Here is a 26,532-nt window from a genome sequence, read left to right as displayed (position 1 = left end):
AAGAATAAATATGTGGAACTTTGGTACAGTTCAACTTTGGGAAATTTATATTCTGAAACTCATTTGCATTCTACTCTAAATATATAGAAGCCTAAACGCCAAGAAAATCTGGGCCAGAAACCTAAATACAGAGTTCTGGGGAGGAACCCAGGCTGCCTGCAAGCTCACTTACATAAGCACTATTCTGTCATTTTGTCAGTGTAGGAAAAGGAGTTAGTGACTTCAGTGTAACCAGTGACATGCCCTCTCCCCAGCACAACAGGAACCTGTGAATAGGAGTGAGTGCCATGTATAAATGAGGAAGTTGCTTCATACAGCACCAATGAGATGAGAGAACTTACTGCTTTAACCATGCTGAAATTGGCGTAATTTTTAATATGATACGATTTACAAAGACACAATGTTTAGCAAACTATTTGAAAGCTTCAATTGCTACTTAAGTCTTCAAAACTATCTGGATAGTTTTATCCATCTGTAGGACTTATTGTTGGTATGACTGTGCTCCCCTTCTTCCTTCCCACAACCTTATTTAATAGTTCTCCACATTAATATATTATATGTTAGTGAGTGTAATCAGTAAGGTAAAACACACTTCTTGCTCAGAACTATTTCACAGAACTAAATGTTTTACTCGCCATAAATTTTGTTCAAACAAATTTAAATTCTAAGTATAGAATGACTTGACAAAAAACATTATTGCACAGCAAAAATGAGTAGTGAAAAAAGCAAACCTAGGAGTTAGAAGTTTACAAGAACTAGGATTAAGATAAATGATAAAATTTGTTATTATAAAATAATGAAATTCATGGATATGCCTTCTTTAATTTGAAATTGCCTTCTGTTTTGTTTCAGGGAAAATAAACAATAAATGTATTTTATATTTTCAAATACTTATAAAATATTTGTTTGGATTTTGATTATTTGAATTGTTTTTTAAATCAATATCATGAAAAAGTTATGAAATATTATATTCCAGTACATGCAACTTGCTCTGCTAGGTAAGATGTACAGTGATGGCTTTGGAAGGGAAACAGGGGAGAGTAATAGGGTATAATTCACAAGAAGAAGGTATTTTGCACTCAGTTAAATAAGATTTTCTAAAAGCAATCTAGTATATATGATTTTATAAGTCATTTTTACAAGGGTAATGCCATCTTGCCCCCCCCATAAGATAATCTTTGATACCAGATCATAAGTAAAATGAAAGTAAAGAGGTAGAATACTGAGACTAGAAAGCTTTAAACAGAAAGAGGACAAGTATATGGACAAAATCAGACTGTGGAGAGGAGAGCTAATCCAAAAGAAAGCTGAATAAGGACATCTATGGAGGATTACTATGCCGTAACTTGACTGGATTATAATAGAACACATATGATACGAAAGAACAGAGGAGGATGCTAAGAGCGAAAGGATTGGGGAGCAATAGAAAGCTGCTAGTTGGAACACATTCAAGAAAAGCTGGTGCTTCCTTCTTCAGCAGCTATCAATTCTCCTAAGAGGTGAGCCTAAAAAGTACTTCCCATATCTGTGCTGGAATTCTTATTATTTTTCAGGTAACCACAGTTACTGGGAGCTTATGGTTTAAGGTCTTATCATCTCCAGAAGACAGAATTTCACAGCACTACTCTCCAACCTCGATATGAACAATCTTGCTGTCTTTTCTTCCTCTTCAAACCCCTAAGATTTTGTGGTGAGGATAACAATAAAAATGTCTCATCCAGGGGTACACATGCTACCTCCTTTTTTTCAACATTCTGATCAGCTACACATCTTTTCATTGACTTGTCCACTTCCAGAAAAAACAACTAAAACAAATAAACTTTTCTGAATAAGGCCGAGAGCAGACAATGTCATGAGCATAAACACAAATATTTAGAAGAAATTTGAGTATCATGGTGATTTAAGAATATAACAATAAGAACTTATGAATTAGAGTCTATGACCTTCATAACTTTAGGCCTTTGAACAGGACTAGAGTATCAGATACAGTAGTTTTTCCTATCGAGCTAGCATCATAACAACTCCAAAAGTCATTATTTTCATAATAGCCAAGCCGTTGTTGCACTAGAGGGCATATCTCTCCTGCTTGTAGTTTTAAGCACTAGGTATGATGATTGATACCTCCCCCCCACACACACAGCATCTTCAGCACTGTGAAATTCAGACAAAAAGAAAGAGGTTTCCCTGTGGATTAGAGATCTATTTCTCAATGACATGAAGCCAAAATGTGTGCTGTCTTCAGTAATGTTTATATCACGTAGTTATAATAGGTAATCAATGGCAATGGTAATATGCTGGGTTATTTTGGACACGTCTGGAGCCTCCCTGACCAAAACACATAGGGCAGTCTTTCATGCCTTATAGTGCAATTTTCAATTTTTACCTCATGTTTTCTGAAAGCATCTTTGTTCACCCATGCAGAATAATTCTGTCCAAATTCTTTGGTGTCAGTTATGTGCATAGGTGGCAAGTACACCTTGGAACTAGTTCATTAAATGATAGGTTTCCACAAAGCAGTTTCAGACATGAGGATGATCTGGTCATAACATCTATCACCCCACTGGTGTGTCAATTGCTACACCCTTCTTCCCTCACCATTCAAGCAAGCATTTTTAGACCCAGTGCCTGCCTTCATTAGTATGCATATCCATATAGTACTTGACCTCATGAATATGTACCTTTTTCTGCTCATAATTGCTCCAGAAAAATATATCAAATACATCGGAACATTTTATGGAATTTAGTACAAATGCCACTACAAGAAATTATATTTACTTGTTTGATCTTGAGAATTATTTTCGTAAAATCTATAACTATCCATTTTTACTATGTTCTGAAAGTTGTACATATACTAAAACAAAAAATTACAAATTAAAAAAGAAATGAGGATTGGGAGGTCAGGAGAGGAGGGGAGGGAGAGGGAGAGGGAGAGGGAACTGAGAGTAATGTGTAAAAAGTTAAAAAAAAAGAAAAAATGAGTAAGCTGAAAGAAGTCAAAAATATTCTTAAATAACATGTTCTTATAAATCAAAATACAATTTGCTATTCTCTGTTTTCTTCATTGAAGGAAAATCTTTTCCTAAGAGTTGCAACTTGTACACTTATTGAATACTTCATCATTCTGTTAAAGAATACCGCTGCTGATCAGTACCCATCCCAAGTATACACACGGACTTTGGACTCCCATAGAACAATGTGAGGTGCACTCTCACCCTGAACTCTTGGGGAAGGGTCTAGGCCCTGCCCTATATGAAATGACAGACTATGGACACCCCCATGGAGGGCCTCACCCTCCCTGGGGGAATGAGGGGATAACGGGGGGGGGATGGGGGGAGGGCACGGGAGGAGGGGAGGGAAAGGGAGAGGGACCTGGAACTGACTGGTGAAGCAACCTTGTTTCTTATCTAAATTTAAACTGGAAAATAAAATTAAAAAAAGAATACTGCTGCTTTTCTCCTCCAGGATTAAACATTTATAATGTTGCAATATGGTGACTAATGAATCAAATTAATTCCACATCTACTTTCTGGGGTACAGTTCTTGGGCCCACGTTGTCTGTGTTTGTCTATTGAATACTAGAGTACCAGAGGCTCTGCAATAATGCTTAAAGGACTGCCCAGGTCCTCCCTGGGTTCACGTATGATAAACAACCCATTCATGAGATAACACTTCTTCATTTGCAAAGTAACTGCTCCACAGCCAACTGCCTCCTTTCTAGACTCATACTCTGAAAGGTCACCCACCTACTCTAATGGTCCAGGCCCCAATACCTGACACCTGTGAAGCTCCTTTGCTCAGTGACTGAAGGAGTGGACCCAGATGCGGTCTGTCCTTCCTTCCATGATCCTTCATGAAGAAATCTCAGTGAACTTATATACCCACAGTTTTCATCCTCTTTCACCCTGTTCAAACCTGGTGTTTCTGAATGTGGTCCTAACGGTGACTAACACTCTACGTTTTCAATCAAAACTATTTGGGGCATCACCAGCCCTATCCAGAAATGAATTATAATAAAATGTATACATTTTTAAGCAGAGACTATCTCTGCAATAAAGTTAAAAAGCAGTTTCATCACCCTCATTGCCACTGCAGTAATATGAGATGGTGATTATAAGTAGCCCATCTGAAACAGTAACCGTTGTGTACATATAACTGTAGATATTTTGAACACCCCTTCTCCACAGCTTTCTTGGTTTGTCCACATTTCCCACCCACAGAAAAGGGCAAGAGCATTTGTATAACAAGGTATCATTTCCATCTAGAGGATACCTCAATGCCTGTTTTGTAAAGATTTTTTTATTTCATGAGTATGCATGTTTTATTTGCTTGTGTGTCTATGCACTATATGTCTGCAGTGCCTATGGAGGTCAGAATAGACTTTGTGTCATCTGGAACTGGAGGTACAGATGATTGGGAGTTATCATGTGGGTTCTGAGACACAAAACCTGAATCCACTATGAATATAAAAGTCCTCTTAAACACTGAACCATATTCCTAGCCCTCAAATTCTACTCTTGAAGTACAGATAGTATGATTAAACAGCCTCGGTGGCTGTGATGGATTGTTTGGTCAGTTTGTGATAATAAGCTAAAATCATTTGAGATGAGGGAACCTCAATTGAGAAATTGTCTCCATAAGATCAGGCTGTAGTCAAGCCAGTAGAATTTTTTTAATTAGAGACTGAAGGCACAGCGTGTTGTAGGTAGTGCCATCACTAGGCTGGTAGTCCTCGTTCTGCACAAAATCAGGCTGAGCAAGACACAAGAAGCAGGTCAGTAAGAACATGCCTCCATGGTTTCTGCATCTACTGCTGCCTCCTGGCTCCTGTCCTATTTGTGTTCCTATCCTGATTCCTTCAGTGATGAACCGTGCTGTGTAAATGCAATATTTAATGCACAGATGCAAGTGAATACATACCATATTTGTCTCTCTGGATCTGGGTTACCTAACTCAGGATGATTTTTTTCTCTTTGCATTCATTTACTTGCAAATTTCATGATGCCACTTCTTTTTCTTAAACTTTTTCTTGATCTATATGCTTTTCCCCACTTCCCTTTCCTCTTCCCCTCTCCCTTTCTACCCTCCCCTATTCCCTGTATATTCCCAATTCACTCAGGATATTTTGTCTTTTTATCTCATTCCTAGGTGGATCCATTTGTGTCTCTCTTGGGATCCTCTTTGTTGCCTAGGTTTCTCTGGGCTTGTGGAATGTATGCAGGTTATCCTTTGGTTTATGTCTAAGATCCGCTTATGAGTGAATACATATTATGCTTGACTTTCTGGGTCTGGAATAACTCAATCAGGATGTTTTTTCCTAGTTCTGTCCATTTTCCTGAAAATTTCAAGATTTCATTGCTTTTTGCTGCTAAGTAGCATTCCATTGTGTAAATGTAGCACATGATCTTTATCCATTCTTCCATTGAGAGGCATCTAGGTTATTCCCAGGTTGTGGCTATCATGAATAATGCTGCTATGAACATAATTGTGCAAATGTCCTTCTGGTATTAGTATGACCAAAAGTGGTATTGCTGGGTCTTATGGTTCATTGGTTCCCAATGATCTGAGAAACCACCATACTGATTTCTGAAATGTCTATGCAAGTTTGCACTCCCACCAGCAATGGAGGAGTGCTCCCTTACTCCTCATCCTCTCCAGAATGAGCTGTCATCAGTGTTTTTGGTCTTGACTGTTCTGAAAAAATGTAAGATGGTATCTCAGAGCTGTTTTGATTTGCAATTATCTGATGGCTAAGACTGTTGAGAATCTTCTTAAATGTCTTTTGGCCATCTGAGATTCCTCTGTTGATAGTTGTCTGTTTAGATCTATATCCCATTTTTAATTGAATTATTTTGTATGTTGATGTCTAGTGTCCTGAGTTATTTACATATTTTGGAGGTCAATCCTCTATCAGATGTGGGGTTGGCAAAGTTCTTTTCCCATTGTTTAGGCTGTTGTTTTGTCTTGTGGACCACGCCCTTTGCTTTACAGAAGCTTCTCTGTTTCAGTAAGTCCCAATTATTAGTTGTTGCTCTCAGTGTCCGAGCTATTGGTGTTATATTTAGAAAGTGGTCACCTCTGCAATTGAAGTCAATGTACTTCCAATTGCTCTTCTCTGAGGTTCAGTGAGTTTGGATTTATGCTGAGGTCTTTGATAAACTTTAACTTGAATTTTATGCATGGAAATATATATAGATCTATTTGTATTCTTCTGCATGTTGCCATCCAGTGATGCCACCTCCATTTGTTGAAGATGCTTTCTTTTTTGCATTGTATACTTTTAGCTTCTTTGTCAAAAGTTATGTGTTCATAGGTGTGTGGATTGATATCAGGGTCTTCAATTTGGTTCCATTCATCCACCTGCCTGTTTTTATGCCAATACCAAGCTGTTTTCATTACTGTAATTCTAGAGTTTGAAATCAGGAAAGGTGATACCTCCAGAAGTTCTTTTAGTGTACAGGTTTGTTTGGCTATCCTGGGTTTTTGCTTTTCCATTTGAAGTTGAATGTTGTTCTGTTGATGTCTGTGAAGCATTTTGCTAGTATTTTGATGGGTATTGCAATGAATCTATTGGTTGCTTTTGGTAAGATTTCCATTTTTACTGTGTTAATCCTACCTATCTAAGAGCATGGGAGATCTTTCAATTTTCTGATGTCTTCTTCAATTTATTTATTCAAAGACTTAAAGTCCTTGTCATACAGGACTTCCACATGTTTGGTTAGAGTTACCCCCAAGATATTTTATGTTGTTTATGGCTATTGTGAAGTGTGATATTTCCTTGATTTCTTTTTCAACCACTTTATCATCTATATAGGAGGGCTATTGGTTTTTCTTTAGTCCATCTTGTGTCCTGCCACATTGCTGAATGTTTTATCAGTTGTAGGAGTTACTTGATAGAAGTTTTTGGGTCTTTTATGTATACTATCATATCAGTGTATAGTGAAAGTTTGACTTCATCTCTTCCAATTTGTATCCCCTTGATTTCCTTTTATTGTCTGATTGATGCCATTATTTTTAAATCTTTGTGTAAATGTACAATATTTTCTTTATGCATTTTCCACTGAGGTATATCTTGACAGTTTCCAATTTCTGAATATTATTAATAGAGCAGCAATGAACATGTTTGAGCAAAAGTCTCTGTGGTGGGATGAAGCATCTTTTGGGTATATGCCATGGAGTAGTATAATTGAATCTTAGAGTAGATGGAAACCTATCTTTCTAAGGAATTACCACACTGATTTCCCTAGTGGCTATACAACTTTTTCCTCCCACCAGCAATAGTGGACTGTTCCTCTTATACCAAGTCCTTATTACTCACATGTTTTGTTGATCTTAGTCATTATGACAGGTATGAGAAAAAATTTCAAAATAATTTTCTGCATTTCCATGATGGCTAAGGACATTGAATGTTTCGTTAAGTATTTCTCAGCCATTTCAATTTCCTCTTTTGAGAATTCTCTACTACTCTATACAATTTTTAAGTTGTATTATTTGTTTTCTTGATATCCTGTTTTTTAGTTCTCATTATTATTTTGGATATTAGCATTCTATCAGATGTGAAATTGGCAAAAAATATCTTTTCCCCATTCTGTAAGCTGCCAGTTGGTTATAATTATTGTGTTGTTGACCATGCAGAAGTGTTTCAGTTTCATGAAGTCCCATTTATTAATTGTTCACCTAAATGCATGTGTAACAGATTTCTACTCAGAAAAGTCTTTTATTGTGCTAATAAATTCAAGACTAATCCCTACTTTCTTTTCCTTCAGGTTCAGCAAATCATTTTTATTTTGCTTGAGGTCTTTGATTCATTTGGAGTTAAGTTTTTTGATGATCTGTTCAAATTCTTGTACATGCAGTCATTCAGTCTGACCAGTACCATTTTTTTCTTTTTTAAATTTTTGTTTTAGAAATAGTCTTATTTTACATCTCAATCCTCCATTCCCTCGACCTCCCATCCTCCCATGCCCCCCACCAACGACTTCCCAAGGATAGTGAGACTCTCCACAGGGGACCATCAAAGTCCCTCACATCATTTAGGGGAGGGCCTAGGCCCTCTTTCGTGTAGCTGGGTTGCAATAATATCCCGCCATAGGGAAATGGGCTCCTAAAGTCCATCTGTGCTCTAGGGATAAATATTGGCTCAACTGTTAGAGATCCCATAAACTGCCCTGGCCTCCTAGCTGGCACCCACATTCAGAGGGTTTGGTTCGGTACAATTCTGGTTCCCCAGCTTAATGACTAGGGTCTCCATGTTCTCACTAGGCAGGTCAACTGTTTCTACAGGTTTCTCGAGCACAGTCTTGGCTCCTTTGCTCATCCCTCTCTGCAACTGGATTCCAGGAGTATGGCTTAGTGTTTAGCTGTGAGTGCCTGTTTCTGCTTTGATCAGCTACTGGATAAAGGTTCTATGAATGGCAACCAAGGTAGTCATCAAATTCATTATAGGAGAAGGGCCTCAAAGGCAGCCTCTCCACCATTGCCTAGATTCTTAGTTGGGGTCATCCATGTTGATCCCCTAACTTTTCTCTTGTGCCAGACCTCTCTCCAAATCTATAATGGCTCCCTCTATCAAGACATCTCCTTTCTTGCCCTCCTCTATTCCTCCCCTGTCTCAGTCCTCCTATATATTTTATGTTGTTTGTGGCTATTGTAAAGGGTGATGTTTCTCTGATTTCTTTCTCAGCCTATTTATCATATATATATAGTAGGGCTACTGATTTTTTTTTAGTTAATCTTGTATCCTGCCACTTTGCTGAAGGTGTTTGTCAGCTGTAGGAGTTCCCTGGTAAAGCTTCTCGGATCACTTACATAAACTATCATATCATTTGCAAATAGTGGAAGTTTTACTTCTTCCTTTCCAATTTGTATCCCCTTGATCTCCTTATGTTGTCTTATTGCTCTATCTAGAACTTGAAGTACAATATTGAAGAGATACAGAGAGAGTGGACAGCCTTGTCTTGTTCCTGATTTTAGAGGAATGGCATTGAGTTCCTCTCCATTTAGTTTGATGTTGGCTATTGGTTTGCTGAATATTGCTTTTAATATGTTTAGGTATGTTCCTGTTATCCCTGATCTCTCCAAGACCTTCATCAAGAAGAGGTGTTGGATTTTGCCAAAGACTCTTTCAGCATCTAGTGAAATGATCAGGTGGTTTTTCTTTTTCAGTTTATTTATATGGTGGATTACATTGATAGATTTTCATATGTTGAACCATCCCTGTATGCCTGGAATGAAGCCTACTTCATCATGGTGGATGATTTTTCTGATGTGTTCTTGGATTCAATTTGCAAGTACTTTGTTGAGTATTTTTGCATCATTGTTCATGAGGGATATTGGTCTATAATTCTCTATCTTAGTTGTATCTAGAACAAAAAGAAGCAAACTCACCCAGGAGGAGTAGACTCCAGGAAATAATCAATAAAGTAGAGACACAGAAAACAATACAATCGATGAAACAAAGAGTTGGTTCTTTGAAAAAAACCAACAAGATAAGCAAACCTTTAACCAACCTAACCAAAAGGCAGAGAGAGAACATGCAAATTAACAAAATCAGAAACGAAAAGGGGGGAGTCCGAGTGGAGCGGGCAAGCCAAGTGGTTTTGTGGTCTTGTCTCGGAAACCGGTAGCCCTTGCAGCATGGCTGACCAACTGACTGAAGAGCAGATTGCAGAATTCAAAGAAGCCTTTTCACTATTGGCCAAGGATGGTGATGGGACTATAATAACAAAGGAACTGGGGGCTGTGATGAGGTCTCTTGGGCAGAACCCCACAGAAGCAGAGCTACAGGACATGACTAATGAAGTAGATGCAGATGATAATGACACAATTGACTTCCCTGAATTTCTGACAATGATGGCAAGAAAAATGAAAGATACAGACGGTGAAGAGGAAATCAGAGAAGCATTCCGTGTATTTGACAAGGATGGCAATGGCTACATTAATGCAGCAGACCTCAGAGAGAAGCTGACAGATGAAGAGGTCGATGAGATGATCAGGGAAGCGGACATCGATGGCGACAGTCAGGTAAACTATGAAGAGTTTGTACAAATGATGACAGCAAAGTGAAGACATTGTACAGAATGTGTTAAATTTCTTGTACAAAATTGTTTATTTGCCTTTTCTTTGTAACTTATCAGTAAAAGGTTTCCCCTACTGTCAAAAATATGCATGTATAGTAATTAGGACTTGATTCCTCCATGTTTTCTCCCATTATTTTCTGTCATTGTCCTCAAACCTTATTTTAGAGAATTGATGAAGTAGCATATTGCATGTGCCTTACTCTGGATATATCCAAGCCCTTCTGCACATCTAAACTTAGATGGACTTGGTCAAATGAGGGAACATCTGGGTTATGCCTTTTTTTAAGTAGTTTTTAGGAACTGTCAGTATGTTGTTGTTGAAGTGTGGAGTTGTAACTCTGCATGGACTGTGGACAGTCAACAATATGTACTTAAAAGTTGCACTATTGCAAAACGGGTGTTTTATCCAGGTACTCGTACACTGCTGGTATTGTACCAGAAACATTTTCTTTTATTGTTACTTGCTTTTTAAACTTTGGTTAGCCACTTAAAGAAAATCTGCTTATAGCACAATTTGCCTCAAATCCATTCAAAGTTGTATATTTGTTTTCCAATAAGAAATTACAATTTACCCCCCAAAAAAGGAAAGAAATGAAAAGGGGGACATAACAACAAACACTGGGGAAATCCAGAGAATCATCAGGTCATACTTTGAAAACCTGTACTCCACAAAATTCAAAATTTTAAAGGAAATGGACAATTTTCTGGATAGATAACCCTTACCAAAATTAAATCAAGAACAGATAAGCAATTTAAATAGACATTATAACTCCTAATAAAATAGAAGCAGTCATCAAAAGTCTCCCAACCAAAAAAAGCCCAGGGCCAGATGGTTTCAGTGCAGAATTCTATCAGAAATTCAAAGAAGAACTGATATAAGTACTCCTCAAACTATTCCACACAATGGAAGCAGATGGGTCATTGACAAACTCTTTTTACAAGACTACAATTACCTTTTACCGCAAAAAGACACAACTAAGAAAGAGAACTACAGACCAATATCCCTCATGAACGTTGGTGCAAAAACAACAAAATTCTGACAAATCGAAGCTATCTATTTTTCCAGGGTTATTGTTCTAATTTTAGAATGAGACTAGTATTACCCTGATACAAAACTAAATGAAGATATAGCTAATAAAGAAACAAACAAAAGAAACAATGATGGCTAATGGGATTCCATAGAATCCCAAGCAATATAAGCTGTTTTCAATGCTCCTGTTTATCTTTCAAAATTGAAGATAAGATCTTATTACTGATGATATAATATAATGGATGTATTAAACATAGAGAAATAAAACTGGTAATTATCCCTACTGAATACATATCATTGTAGTAGGACTTGCTAAGGATGATTAAGAAGAGGGGAACTAATCTTCAGTTTTACCTAGCTTTGAATCCTGCAAGCTATAACAATTGCCTACCTGGAAACATATGACCACTGGTCATTGGTACAAGAGTGACACTAACTTTAAGTAACTAATCACTCTCCAATTGGTTATAAGGCCTGTTCCATGAAATTGAACCTATTCCTGACAGTATTAATTGAGACAAGTATCTGTGGCTAGATATGTCATGAGACTAGGGGAGAATTTAATACTATTATTTTGCTAAATGTAGACATCAATAAAATTATTTCTAATGACATATTGCTACACCCATGAAGAGGCATGTCCCTTAGCCCTCATCATCTTCCAGCAGATTACAATTAACAATAGAGACACTTGGCTGCTTAGTATGTAGGGAATAAGAGATTTCAATTACATCTCTATAGGGCAGTCTTTTCCACAGTCTCAGTGAAATTTGTGGAAAAGGGGTGGAAAAACTGTAAAACAAAGTATAAAATCACTAAAGAAGGAACAGTGTTTTTTTCCTGTATATAATGGGGCAGTTGCGTATGACAACTCAGAGTGATTACGGAATTACCTACCAGACCTGCACAACTCAAACCAGACAAAATCAAAGCATAGAGTGAGCAGGGTAGTAAATTTTCCCACCAGCTGAGTAGCTATTGATGAAAGGGGAAGAGTTGGGTTTCTTCAATGGCATGAATCAAGATATGTTGACCACATTCCAAGACAATCTCCGCTACAGAGAAGAGTTAGGCCACAACTGTAATGCATGGGCATAGATGAGGGAAGAAAAATGAAACTAAAACTTTTTGGTTGGGTAGGAGGGTGATGGTGCAGAGTGTGGATGTGGAGGGAGTTAGGGAGTAAGCATGATCAAAATACCTTCTAAGAAGTTATCAAATAATGAATAAAATATAAATAGTAAAAACATTTAAATCATCATAAATGTACTCTTACCTGAGAGATTTGGCATAAATGGAATGGAAGAGAATCAAGAAATATAAAATAGCTTCGGTATGCTATACATACTCTTATTTTTAAAATAATGACAAGTATACTGTAATATATTTTATAGTAGGCTTCAATAATCTTTTGTGGATTTTTGAATATTAAATAACACCAAAAAAGTGTTCATATGGTTTTTTAGGCAAATATATGCAAGAACAGATGCCAAGATGATGATTCAAGGGAAGGTGCTCAAACCCATATAAATGTTGGGCAATCATGGTGGCCATCTGCAATCTAAATATTTAGAAAGTAGAGTAAGAGGATACCTGGAGCAAGATAGTCATCCAGAGCAGCTGTATCAGTGAGCTCTATTTCAAGTGTAAGGTCTTGTGTTCGTCAGTGACTAAAACAGAAATTGATCAAGGAATAATCAACCTTCCACCTCAACATACACATGCATATTCATGTGTCTGTTTGCATACAAATACAGATGTACATATGCCCACCATACATACTCTTTAGAAAAATAATTAATTTAAAAAATCAACTATAGGCAATTATTTGTAACAAGAAGTGGTCCTCAGACTCCAGAACATAATGAAATGAAATGGTACCTCAAAACTACCAGCAAAATGCTGACAATTCTCAGGTTGCACAACTTCCTAAACAGTATGTTTATGGGGAAGACAACAGACATTTGCCAATTTACATGACCATGCACTTTTGACATAGAGAGCTGGTTAGCATGGTTCTTATACAGGATTCATTTTTCTAACTTTTGACTTAAATATGTATGAATTTTGCCTACATGTATGTCTGTGTAGCACATGCATGCAGTGTCCACAGCTACAGAAACGGGTGCCACAGGCTAAAGTGAGAACTATAGGGCTGTGACCTGCCATGTGGGTGCTGAGATAAAAACCCAGGTCTTCTGGAAGAACAGCAAGTGCTCTTAACCACAGAAAAACCTCTCTTATTCTATGGAGGATGAGAAAGCAAAACTCTATGGAGTTTCAATACTAAATAAGAAAGCATGACAAACAAATCAAATGGTAAATGGGAGCTATGTGCCATCACAGAGTCAGTCCTTGTTAATTTATACACAAGCCACACAAACTCGGGGTGTGAAGGAAGAAAAAAAAACAATTTGGTAGTCTAACATATTAAATTGTTACTTGAATCAAATTGTAATAATTAATAATTAGTTGAAGTGAAAACTGAAAATTGATTCTTTGTTAGAGGTAAGTTGTGGAGGAGGAAAAAATGAAAATCAAAGATACTTGAAAATTATCTAAACTAAGAATGTACATGCGATAATTTGCCAAGGTGTCTCTTTAATTCACTGATTTAATTTTGTGTTTATGGACATGTGCCCAGTTGACAACTAGAACTGCATACATTTATTTAAGCAGTGCATATACACAAACCTGAGCATAATTATCTTCAAATCTTATAAGAAATCAAATGTATTATTATAACTAATCAGAATGCCATCCTAAAGCCTTCATCTAGTATTTGATGGAAGCAGAGGCAGACACTCACAGCTAAACTCTGAGCTGAATGAACTCCTGGAATCCAGTTGCAGAAAGGAAGGAGTGATGAGCAAAGGGGTCAAGACCAGGCTGGAGAAACGCACAGAAACATCTGACTTGAACAAGGGGGAGCTCATGGACCCCAGACTAATGGCTAAGAGGTCAGCATAGGACTGACCCAGACCCCCTGAATGTGGGTGTCAGTTAGGAGGCCTGGGCAATCTATAGGGCCTCTAGTAGTGGACCAATATTTATCTCTAGTATAAGAATGGGCTTTGGGAGCCCATTCTACATAGAGAGATAATCTCTCACCTAGACATAGTGGGGAGGGCCTAGACCCTACCCCAAATGATGTGACAGACTTCGATGATCCCCCATGGAATGCCTTATCCTCTTTGGGGATCAGAAAGGTGATAGGTTGGGGGTTAGTAGGGAGCATGGGAGGATGGGAGGCAGAAGTGGTTGGTACATAAAATAAGATTCCTTGCCTGAAATGGAGTAACTAGTAAATATGAATCAGAGCCCTGCAAAATAGTAATTCTAGAAAAATATTTATAGATATCTACCAATACACCTGTAGTTTAGGAACTTCTTGATGTATATTTTTGAACATAAAGCATCAGGCTGTACCCAGATCCCAAATTAAAATTCACTATGTTTTATGTCTAAAGAACCCTGAGTACTAAATTTGGTTTATATTGTCTGCCTTAGTAAGTGTTTTATATTGATGTAATGAAATACCATGGCCAAAAGCAACTTGCAGAGGAAAGGGATTTTGCCTTACACTGCCATATTCATCATCAAAGGAAGTCAGGACAGGATCTCAAACAGGGCTAGAATGTGGAGGTGAGAGATACTGCAGAAGCGTAGAGCAGAACCACTTACTGGCTTGCTTATCATGGCTTTCCCAGCCTGCTTTATTATAGAGTGAACCACCAGGCCAGAGAAGTCACCACCAACAATGCTTTCTGGGTTCTTCCCCATCAATCAGCAATGAAGAAAACGCCTTACAGGCCTGCTTACAAGTTGATCTTATTGAATTATTTTCTAAATTGCGGTTCCCTCCTCTCAGATGACTTTATCTTGTGTCAAGTTGACATAAATCTAGCCAGGAAAGTGTATTTACCCTTCTGTTTCTCTATTATCTTAATCTAGCCACCTGTAATATAAACAAAATGATCGCTTCTAAGGTCCAGCAATGAAATGAGCAAAATTCTGGAGCTCAAAACTTGTGGGACCAAGATTTCAGTTTAAAGCAAGGTTCTGTGCCACTGTTCACCTCCAGTTATGAAGAGGGGTCTCTGTTGATTATTTTTCCCTTTATTTTTAGAACTTTTGTTACATTTGCCTCCAGTGCTGAAGTCTGGTTTGATAAAGAGACACGGGAAGCTTAATTCAATGTTTATAAGGAGTCTACCATATTTGGATACTGGATAGGTAGCTAACACCAGAAATTAGGTAAAGTCTGTCTAAATGGTACAGAAACACATTCTGCTAAATAATTTTTTATTGACTCTTTCCTATTTGGTGTAAGATGCATAGTCATTTTACATTCATAAATTCCTGAAATTAGTGCCATTTCAACCATATGCAAGCATGAGTAACTTCCAGGAATAAGTGTATCAGTGTAAGTTTTATTTTTTACTAAGAACAATCCAGCATACTTGCTGTGCTTTATGAGTCCAATTGCCAAGGAGCAGAGGAAACACACATATGGACTAAGAACTCAATTTAACATGTGTTAACATAGACAAGAGAAGCCCAGGCAAAGAGGGCAAAGCATGAAACCTGGGATCATGAACTTGGGAAGAAGAGCATTTGTCAGGGGGAAATAATAACTTAGTAGTACCTGGAGTACAATTGCTTATTAGAGAATGATTGTTTGGCCAAAAGAAGTCACACACACACTGAGCACTACCTACAAAAATAAATATATGGAGATAGAAAGCAGAACCAAGATTTATAGGAGCTTCTCAGGAAAAGGTAGAAGAAGAATTGATGCTTCATTGTGCTCCGGTTTATGTGAGATAATATTTGTTTGTATGGTATTTGAATATAATTACACCACTTAAAAGGACACATAAATGATGCAGACAGTAAGTTTTACTTTGTATGTGTTTTCCTTTTGTGTGTGTCTGTTTGTCAACTAACTATTCCTGAACAAGATGGTGTCCCTATAGTTTGTTTTTAATATTTTTTTAATTTTTAGAAACACTTATTTACATATCCATTCCCCCATTTCCTCACCCTCCCATCCTCCCTTGCTCCCCACCAACCCCCAACCCACCCACTACCCACTCCCCAGGGATAGTGAGACCCTCCACAGGGGATCATCAAAGGCCCTCCTTTCTGTATCTGGACTGCAATAGAATCCTTCCATTGGGAATGGGCTCCCCAAGACCATTTGTGACCTGGGAATAAACCCTGGCTCCACTGTTAGAGGTTCCATAGACTGCCTTGGCCTCCTAGCTGGTACCCACATTCAGAGGGCTTGGTTTGGCCCAATGCTGGTTCCCCTGCTTTATGACTGGGGTCTATGTGCTCTCATTAGGTCAGATCAACTGTTTCTGTGGCTATCTCCAGTTCCATCTTGGTTCATTTGGTCATCTCTCCTCCCTCTCCACTACTGAATTCCAGGAGTATGGCTCTGTGCTCAGCTATGGGTGCCTGTTTCTGCTTTGATTAGGGTTAGGGTTAGGGTTAGGGCTAGGGTTAGGGTTAGCTACTGTGTCAAGGCTCTAGGAATGGTAACCAAGGTAGTCATCAACCTCATTATAGGGGAAGGGCATCAAGGTCAGCCTCTCTACCACTGCCTAGATTCTTAGTTGGGGTTATTCCTGTGGATCCCCTACCATTTCTTCTGTGCCAGATCTCTCTCCAAACCTATAGTGGCTCCCTTTATAAAGGCATCTCCTTTCTTGCCCTCTTCTATTTCTCCCCTGTCTCAGTTCTTCTCCCCCTTCTTCCCTTCTCTTCTTTCCATCTCCCTCCTCTCTTCCTCCTTGCTCCATATTTGCTCAGGGGTTCTTGACCCTCTTCCCTTCTGGGGACCATGAGTTTATCTCCTGGGGTCCTCCTCGTTTTCTAGCTCTTCTGGTGGTGGGGATTGTACGTTGGTAATCCTTTTCTCTATACCTAAAAACCATATATGAGTGAGTACATACCATGTTTCTCTTTTTGTGACTGGGTTACCTCACTCAGGATGGTTTCTTCTAGTTCCATTCATTTGCCTGCTAAATTCAAGATTCCATTGTTTTTTTTACAGCTGAGTAGTACTCACTTGTGTAAATGTACCACATTTTCTCTATCCATTCTTCAATCGAAAGGCATCTAGGTTGCTTACAGGTTCTGGCTATTACAATGATGCTATAAACATAGTTGAACATATGTCCTTGTTGTATTAATGTGCATTCTTTGAGTATATGCCCAGGAGAGGAATTGATGGATCTTGAAGTAGACTGATTCCCATTTTCCTGAGAAATAACCATACTGATTTCCAGAGTGGCTGTACAAGTTTGCACTCACACCAGCAATGGAGGAGTGTCCCCCATTCTCCAACATAGACTGTCATTGGTGTTTTTTACTTTAGCCATTCTGGCCGGTGTAAGATGATATCTCAGAGTTGTTTTGAGTTGCATTTCCCTGATGGCTAAGGATGTTGAGCTTTTTCTTAAGTGTCTTTTAGCTATTTTAGATTCCTCTATTGCAAATTCTCTATTTAGTTCTGCACCCCACTTTTTATTTGGATTGTTTGGTGTTTTGGTGGCTAGCTTCTTGAGTTCATTGTATATTTTGGAAATCAGCCCTCTGTCAGATGTGGAGTTGGAGAATATCCCATTCTGTCAGTTGCCATTTTGTTTTGCTGACTGTGTCTTTTGCCTTACAGAAGCTTCCCTGTGTCAGGAGGTTCTATTTGTATAATTTTTTAAATGTTGAAAATAAAATGAGTAACATGATTTAAGTTCTACCATAATGGTCTAGATTCAACAACAACAAAGGAGTTACGACTATAAGGAGACTGGAGAATTTAATTGCAAAGTGCCTTACTCTAGATTACCCCACTCTGAATGATTGTTTCTAGCTCCATCAACTAATCAATCAATTTCATATTTTGTTTTTTGTAACAGCTAAATAATATTCCATGGCAAAATAAGCCATGCTGTCATTTTTTTAATTCATCAGTTGGTAGGAACCTGAGCTGTTTAAATTTCCTGGCTATTTGTGAATAAAACAGTAGCAGACAGGATGAGAACTCATCTCTGCAGGAAGATACAAAACACTTTGGATGTGTGCTCAAGAACATTATACAGCTAGATTTGTGCTCAGTGTTTTGAGGAAACTCGACACTGATTTCCATAGTGGCTGCACCCACTTGCATTCCCTCCAACAGTAAGTAAGTGTGCCTCTTCCCTCATATCCAAGGCCTTTACTTGTTGTAATTTTTGTTATTGTTTTCTACTTGTTTTGTTTATGTTAACATTCTGTTTGTAGTAAGATGAATTCTCAGAGTAATTTCAATTTTCATTGTACTGATGGCTAAATATGCTGAACATTTAAAAATGTTCTTTTGTATTTCATCCTCTGAAAATTCCGTTTATAGCTCCATACTGCCTTTTTAACTGAGTTGTTAATTTGGTGACTATTACTTTTGAGTTATTTTTATATTTCAGATTCTAACTGTCTGTCAGTTATGAGCCTTTAAGTGAAATAGTGACTAACTTGGAAAGACATTCCCACTGCTGAAATAGTAGCATGATCGTGTGACTTACCATTATACTCAGATTGATACATATCTCAATCCTCATCAGAGAAGGTTCTGTTTGTAGCAGTTGGTAATCAACGCAGAAGCTCACAACTGGCCAAAATCCAGATAAAATACGACTACGAAATGGTCAGCTCTAAATGGGCTATCTGTATCTCATCTCTTCCTCCAGCGGCTCACAGATAATTGTGGGAGTGCAGCTGAAAAGTTTGTAAGAGCCAGAGGTGATAGAGGACTACAAACAAAAAACCAAAAGAACAAAACAGTGCCCCCTGAACAGAACAGGGGAGCTTGCACTAGGAAGCAAGTGAAATTTACAGGGAATTTTTCTACTCACAGTAGCTATAAAGGCATGTACAAGACCTGAGTAAATGGAAATCAGACAAAACCTCAGCATAAAGAAGGGAGGTGGATATGATACATAACCTTAATCAAAGAGCTATTGGCAAGTAACAGGAGATGGAAGAGGACAAGTCAGTATTAGGAATGTGTCTCCTTGCATGTCTGAGTCCATGTCCCAGCTGTGACTGCTGTCAAAGAAGCAGAGTCACCCAAGAGGAGTAGATTGCAGGAAGCAATCAAACTCAGGGCTGAAATCAATAAAAACTGAAACAAAGAAAACAATAGAAAGAATCCATGAAACAAAGAGTTGTTTCTTGGAGAAAAACAAGATAGACTAACCCTTACCCTAACTAATCAAAAAGCATAGAGAGATTATGCAAATTAACAAAATCAGAAATGAAAAGAGGGACATAAAAACAAACACTGATGAAATAAAGAGAATCTTTAGGTCATACTTCAAAAACCTATGCACTCTCTCTCTGTCACACACACTTCTAACACAACTGTGCAGGTAAAAGAGTCAGTGTAGTATAAGTGGATGGTTAAATGACCTAATCTCATGTTAGGAAATATCCTTCTTCCTCAGCCTTAAGTGCCTCCCTGTTTGGTACACACACTCAGGACACGTGCCAAAAGAACAGCACACTGTGAATACATTTGTGGAGTTTGAGTGACTGCGGAGAATCAGTTAGGGAATGCGCAATTCTTAGGTTCTTATCTTGGCAGAGATGATATAATATAAAGTATCTTGGGGTAACTGACTAAATAAGGGAAAGACATGTATGAAAAGAATTTTTAGTATTTGAGGAAACAAATTGAAGAAGATATCAGAAAATGGAAAGATCCCCTCTCCTTGCACTCTCTTCACCTGAATGTGGATACTTTACGCTTCTCTGACTGAACATATAGCATCCATGTAACTAACATAGCATCCATTTATAGACAGGAAAACATGGGAAACAGGCGAGTAAGCAGACCATCCTGTAACAGTCAAGAAGCATCAAGAAAAGCTACTTACTGGATTCCCCAATAATAAGAGAACGAGTGATTCTGAATCAACAGGTATGATGAGAAGCTCTAAACGGGCAAGGAAGGAAGAGACCGAAAGATCAAAGTCGAATTATAAGGGCAACATAGGAAAAGACTTGAAGTCCAGCTCCTTTTCTTGGTTTTCAGTTTCCCAGATGATCATGACATAGGTTGCCTCTCCTTTACCTCTGACCCATAGACTCTCTACCACCTTGGTGCTTGTGTTATGTTACCTTAATTTCTCCCCTAAGCCTCATATGGATGCTGTGTTCTGTCAGTTATATCACAATTTTTATTCATCTCCTCAAATACAGATTTCTCGACAATTTTAAGTTGCTTCTTTTTTGCCTAATATTTATAAAATCTCCACATAATACTACATACTCATTAATCACCTGCATTCTAACTCTGTTTATTTCTGGTTAATTAAATCTACCCAAGTCTATACACTAGGATGTGCGTTTCAAAGAAATGGAAATAGACTTACTCGTCCTTCTTAACTGCCATAACCTATGCTTTATGTATATCTTAGAAATACAAATAAACTCAAAATCATGAGCAGTAAGACTTGCCATCCAACTGTCTACTTTTTGAAAGTGGCTCGGCTTGAATAAGTTTATATAAAAAACCACTTAAAAGCAGAAGAACCACTTCTCTTCCTATTCCTTTCTGCTTTTTATATCAATATTTGCACACTGTGCCTTCGAGAAATACACTCTAATGATATATTTGCAATTTTTGGAAACAATTTTGAGTAGAATTATTGGAGTCCACAGCTGCAAATAATTAAAGATTTGGCTCAATATGTTCACTCTACAATGAAGAATAACCAAAATGTCACACAGCTGGATGAGCTGATCTGATACAGATGTCTATACCCTTTAACTTTACAGGTCATCATTGCTGAAATAGATACAGAATTTGAGCTCAAAAGATTTAAGGTTATTTTTACTCCTTGTTAAGTATATTAAACTGGTTATATAGCTTCTTCAGACTGCCAAATAATTTTTGAGTTTTAATCATGCATCTTTCAGAATTCTTAATAAGATCAAAGATGTAAATAAAATATATCAGCCCTGTTGATGGCATGAACCCAGGAAGTGTTACTGTCCACTCACTGAAAATTTGAAGGCTCTAGTGTTTTAATTACTTCCACTCCTTAAAAAAATAAAAATATGAGTTTCAGTAATTAACATTGTCAACCCACAGTTATTGTTCTGCTTGTCAATAGAGTTGTACTTATGGGTTAGAAAAGCAGGGCAATTGGTATTTTGAAGCATACATTCAGTCACTTTGGAGGGCATCATATACAATATTGTAAGCATAAAAGCTTGAACTGGAAAATAAAATGAGTGAATCCAAACTAGAAGCAGCCAAGCAGGCTCTCAGGAAATCAGGTTCTTCTAAATTGCGCTACAGATACCAACATAAATGCCAAGATTCTTCTCACATTTCAGATAAAAAAAAACTGAGGGCCAATGTAAATACTGAAGTGACTGCAACACAAAATCCACATAGGCTATCAAATGGGGTCAGAATTATCATGGTGTTTGCATTTATAATTTCTATAAATTTTCCTTTGTTCTTTTGCATCACTAAATTTTATATTCTAAAGTGTTAAGTTCAAGTGATTTGATAAATGCTAAATCATTTGAAAGAATGTTCTTGTTTCCAAAGTTTTATATATTTTAAGACATTGCTTTAATTATTTGAATTCTTTATGATATATTGGTGCATATTGTATGAAAGCTGAGACTCATAAAAATGATGCATGGAGTTTTATTTCTTCTGATGCCCAGCCAGTTTCTTCCCCTCTACAGCAAGCTGGGACCTGAATCTTCTATGCCTTCTCAGTACTACTGGCATCCTGGGAATCTTTTGTACCTTTAAATCAACTTTGCTTTTACTTAGCATTACTCCCTAACCACAGCTGCCAATTCTTACAGGTTGGACACTGGATCCATAAGCATTTATAAGTTCTTCTCAGTGCTCACTAGGTGCAGAATCTAGAGCAGCAAAAAGTTCTCAAGTGATATGGAAGAGCTGTGTAAATTTGGAACTTATGTATGTGAATATTATGTTTCTAAAAACATAGACAATCTGATAATGGTTATTTTGGATGCTTGAGGACAGAAACAATCATCTCACACAAATTTTTGTGTCCTGAGAGGAAGTCACTACTCATATCATGCACAGTCACCAAGGTTTGCATATGTAATGAAGCAGAAACAAGGAACAGAAAGTATATTCTTCTGAAAGGATGCCACACGCCAGAGCCTACAATAGAATCAACTGATGGGTAAAACGTGGTTGAAATTCTTTCTTGTTGCTCACAATTGCCCAATGTCATGCAGACTCTTCTCCTCACCAAACAGCCATGGGAACTTTTTCAAGTGAGAAATGGAGATGTTATTACTGGAGTTGGCAAAACCAATGAACCTTTTCATAATTTGACATTATACAGATAAGATGATGCATTATACCACCCATTTCCATCCTGCAATATTCTCATGATTGTTGCAAGTGTTCTCATGAATCAGTAAATGTATATCAATTTGATTACAATGAATAATAAAATTTGAGGTCAGTCTTGTCTTGCAAAGAATTGTCATCTAAAAATCGCAAATAGCTCCTTTCATCCTCAGCTACAATAAATCTTAAATAAGAATGAAATTCTTATAAATTACAAGAATAAAGATGCTCTCCCATGGTGGGAGGTTGTCTTGAATGAAGATATGGCCATTGTTTTCCCATTGAAAATCATTTAGAGCCACTGATTATGTTTACATCCATGGGGGAAGTTTTTGTTTTCATTGTTTGTTTGTTTGGTTGGTGTGGGGGGGGAGAGAGAGAGTCTTATTGGTATTGCTAAGTTATAAAAGTTACAAAAGAAAAAAGTTATAAAAGTTACAAAAGAAAAATCTCTATTCTTTGATGAGTAGGTACAATATAGTGCTGACATTCTAGAAGTTAGCATATAATGCTTTGTTAAATGCCACCAATATAAATAATAAATCTCAAATCTTCAGTTTCATGAGGAGTATATGAAATATGATCTAGATGTAGATAAGCTATAAATAAGGGTATATCAGCCATTTTTTGGCAGAGATACTTTTGCTCCCAAAGAAAATGCTACAGATAGAAAAAGAAAATACAGCCGGGCGTTGGTGGCGCACGCCTTTAATCTCAGCACTTGGGAGGCAGAGGCAGGTGGATCTCTGTGAGTTTGAGGCCAGGCTAGACCGACAGCCTCCAAAACAGAGAAACCCTGTCTCGTAAAAAAAAAAAAAAGAAGAAAAAGAAAATACACATGGGACAGGACCATATCATTTCTTTACATATAAAATGAAGAATGTTCTCTTACAGATAAAGAATATCAAGAGACTTAACCATCAGTGGATGATTTTGGGTGTGTGCTACAGGACACATGTGACACAAAGACAAAGGCAAAGTAGTGCCCTCCCACATAGACAATGGCAGGGAAGTGTCTGTGCAAACCAGAATTTAATTATCACTTCATAAACTACAGATGCTGTCTTGATTACAGTTTCTATTGATTTGTGAAGACAACTTGACCATGGCAATTCACTAAAAAACAAAAAACTACAACAAAAACATTGAAGTGGAGCTGGCTTACACTTTCAAAGGTTTACTCCATTACCATCATGATGGAAAGCATAGTAGTGTGCAGCCAGACATGATGCTGGAGAAGGAGGTGAGAGCTCTACATCCAGATCAGCAGGAAGCAGGAAGAGAATACCACACTGGATCTGGCTTGAGCATCTGAAACCTTAGAGCGCACACTCAGTGATACACTTCCTCCAGCAGTGCCAAATCTACTACAACATGCCACATTTCCTAATAGTGCCACTCCCTATTAGCCTATGGGTGAACTTTATTTCAAACTGCCAAAGGACTAATAGTAAAATGCCACAAAGGATTCTTATAGTATTTGCTTAAAACCTTTCAGCAAAATGCCAACACAGTGATTTTTTTTGGTGAATGTAACATTTAGGAGATCTATTCTTGTTGTCAGTGGTAATTAACATGTATCAGTTCTCACTGGAGGATATTCCAGTGAAAAGGATGAACTAAGAACATCTTCTGCTAACATGGCAAAGAAAGAATGAGTATGCCCAGAAATTGTATCTGATGAAATTGCATCCTTACATTCACCCCTTTCGATCTTAAACACACGTCCATACATTATAATGAATTTAAAACGATGAAAACAAACAATGAGTGAATTTTTATTGGAAATAAAATTAAACAAAGACAGTTTATCAGGATCATAGCAATAAAAAATAGATATTTATTGTGGAACAAATGACAAAAAAATAAGCAGCTGTGATGTATAACGACAAAAAACAGGGCATGAGAAGAGTGCACTGTGGCATGTGGCAGAAGTATAGATTGAGCATTTAAAATATGGAACTAAAGCAAGGCAATTATCCTTCCTGCCAGTCTCCGCCATTTCAATAGGTATGTGGCATAGGAGCCGGTCATTTAACATCTAAGTACATCTCTATATTCAATGAAGCACAATAAATCATTGGCATTGTTTATAGAAATAATGAACAGAATCTGTTGTTATCATGTTGTGACACTAAATTTAAACAATCCACATTTCATCTCTTTGCAATGAACTATAATTTTAACACATTTGTTCATTGACCATTTAGTGTATGCTAGGTTCACAGAGAATAACATACACAAAACATGACCAAGTAGTAAGAAAAACAGTTTTGAGAGTCTTTATTCTCTTCATTTATCACAAAATCTATCACAGGAGTAACCACAAAATAAATTATTTAAACATATAAAGAGCAAACAAGCTTTTCAACAAGAAATCATGATAATGGCAGCTAAATATTAAAATTGCTATTGTGAGTAGCCACCCAATTTACAATTGCAACATAATTTAAGGGGAATGTGATGAGGTGAAGATTCTGAGGAATGATATACAAAAACACACAGGAGTTCAACTGCAAGAGTAAGGAGGACAGAGACTCAAGCTGAGAATCTCCACAAAAGCCAGAATAAAATCTCAATAAAGTGATTCATATTGGTCCCCAGGAAAGATGATGAAAGGTTGTCAGGAGACAAAAAAGTAATGAGTTAAAGGGAAAAAACTTCACGGAAATATTAGGAATAATGCTCAAGCCACTCAGACAGGCTGATGTATCATAGCAGTGAACACGGTACTATGGCACATGTGAAGCACATGTTCTACTTAGCCATGCTGAGGCATAAAGCCTGGCAATTAACTTAACTGAAGATTGTTTTAGCATTTTGATCTTCATAAATACGTTGTTAGAAATTAAATATTTGTGGGAAGTCAACTTTTTATTGAAAGAATTGACAAATGAAATTTTGTTTCATATTCCCTGTGGGGAGGAGGGTAGAAGACAGTGTTGCTGTGATACCATACTACAGAGATTTTAGAATCACTGAGAGAGTGTGATCTGTTCTTAACCCTACGACATGCCTGTGAGCTCAAATAGCATCAAAAGTAGAGCACAGAAACTACACCTACCTCAAATGAAACCCCAGCTTGAATCCTGGGCTCTGAGTCCCTCTCTCACATTAAAAGTCACTTAGAAACTTTCTCCAGAAAATAAACAAGGTAGATTACTCTTAATTTCTTTCAGAAAACATACTAAATAACAGAAACCCAAGGGAATGAGGGAGGTGATGGGAGGCACAAGTGTTTACTGCATTCAAATAATGACACAACATAAATCTTGTCTTTGAAAACTAAGAGTGAAAACAAGATCATGAATGAAAATAGTAAAATAAACACCAAGGACCAGCAAGACCCCATAGAGGGTATCTTGTAATTTTCTTTTAAAAGGTAGCATAAGAGAAAAAGATGCCATGTGACAGAAATCATGTGGAGGGTTTTTTTTTAATTGGGAAAAGGGGGAGACAGAAAGACAAGCAGAGAGAGAGGGTGGAGGGAAGGTGGGCAGGGTCCTTTTATTTTTGTTTTATTACTTTAATTTTAAATAGCTTGCTTCACATGTCAATCCCAGTTTCCTGTCCCTCCCCTCCTCCCACATCCACCCACTATCCCCCCCCCCCCCAGCCTCCCACCCTATCCCCACTTCCTTCCACATAAGGGATATCCAGAATCTGTCATTTCATTCAGGGCAGGGTCCAGGCACTCCCTTAAGAGTCCAGGCTGAGAGAGCATCCCTCTTTGTGTTATGGACACACAAAGTCTATTTGTATGCCAGGGATAAATACTGATTTACTGCCCAGGGCCCCATAGGTTTCCCAGGCCTCCTCACTGACTCTCACACTCAGAGAGTCTGGGTCAGTCCCATGCTGGCCTCCCAGCTGTCGGTCTAGGGTCCAAGAGCTCCCCCTTGTTCAGATCAGCTGTCTCTTGCTGGTTTTGCCAGCCCATTCTTTGCCAATTTGCTCATCGTTCCTCTCTCTCTGTCACTGGGTTCCATGAGTTCAGTTCATTGTTTAACTGTGGGTGTTTG

General features: G+C 37.8%; 2 protein-coding genes across 8 annotated transcripts in view; one reads left to right on the top strand and one right to left on the bottom strand.

Annotated features, from left to right (window-relative positions):
* Sntg1 (syntrophin gamma 1) overlaps nt 1-26,532 on the bottom strand; it is a 533,425-nt gene that overhangs the window by 470,553 nt on the left and 36,340 nt on the right. The window lies entirely within an intron of this gene.
* Nucleotides 9,568-10,633, top strand: LOC101825969 (calmodulin-1-like). The gene has a single exon (XM_021235385.2). It carries the CDS (start codon nt 9,634-9,636, stop codon nt 10,060-10,062), a length of 429 nt encoding a protein of 142 aa, XP_021091044.1. The 5' UTR covers nt 9,568-9,633; the 3' UTR covers nt 10,063-10,633.

Source organism: Mesocricetus auratus, unplaced genomic scaffold (genome assembly GCF_017639785.1).
Source record: "Mesocricetus auratus isolate SY011 unplaced genomic scaffold, BCM_Maur_2.0 Super-Scaffold_100015, whole genome shotgun sequence".
NCBI lineage: Eukaryota > Metazoa > Chordata > Mammalia > Rodentia > Cricetidae > Mesocricetus > Mesocricetus auratus.
This window is presented reverse-complemented; position numbering and strand designations above follow the sequence as displayed.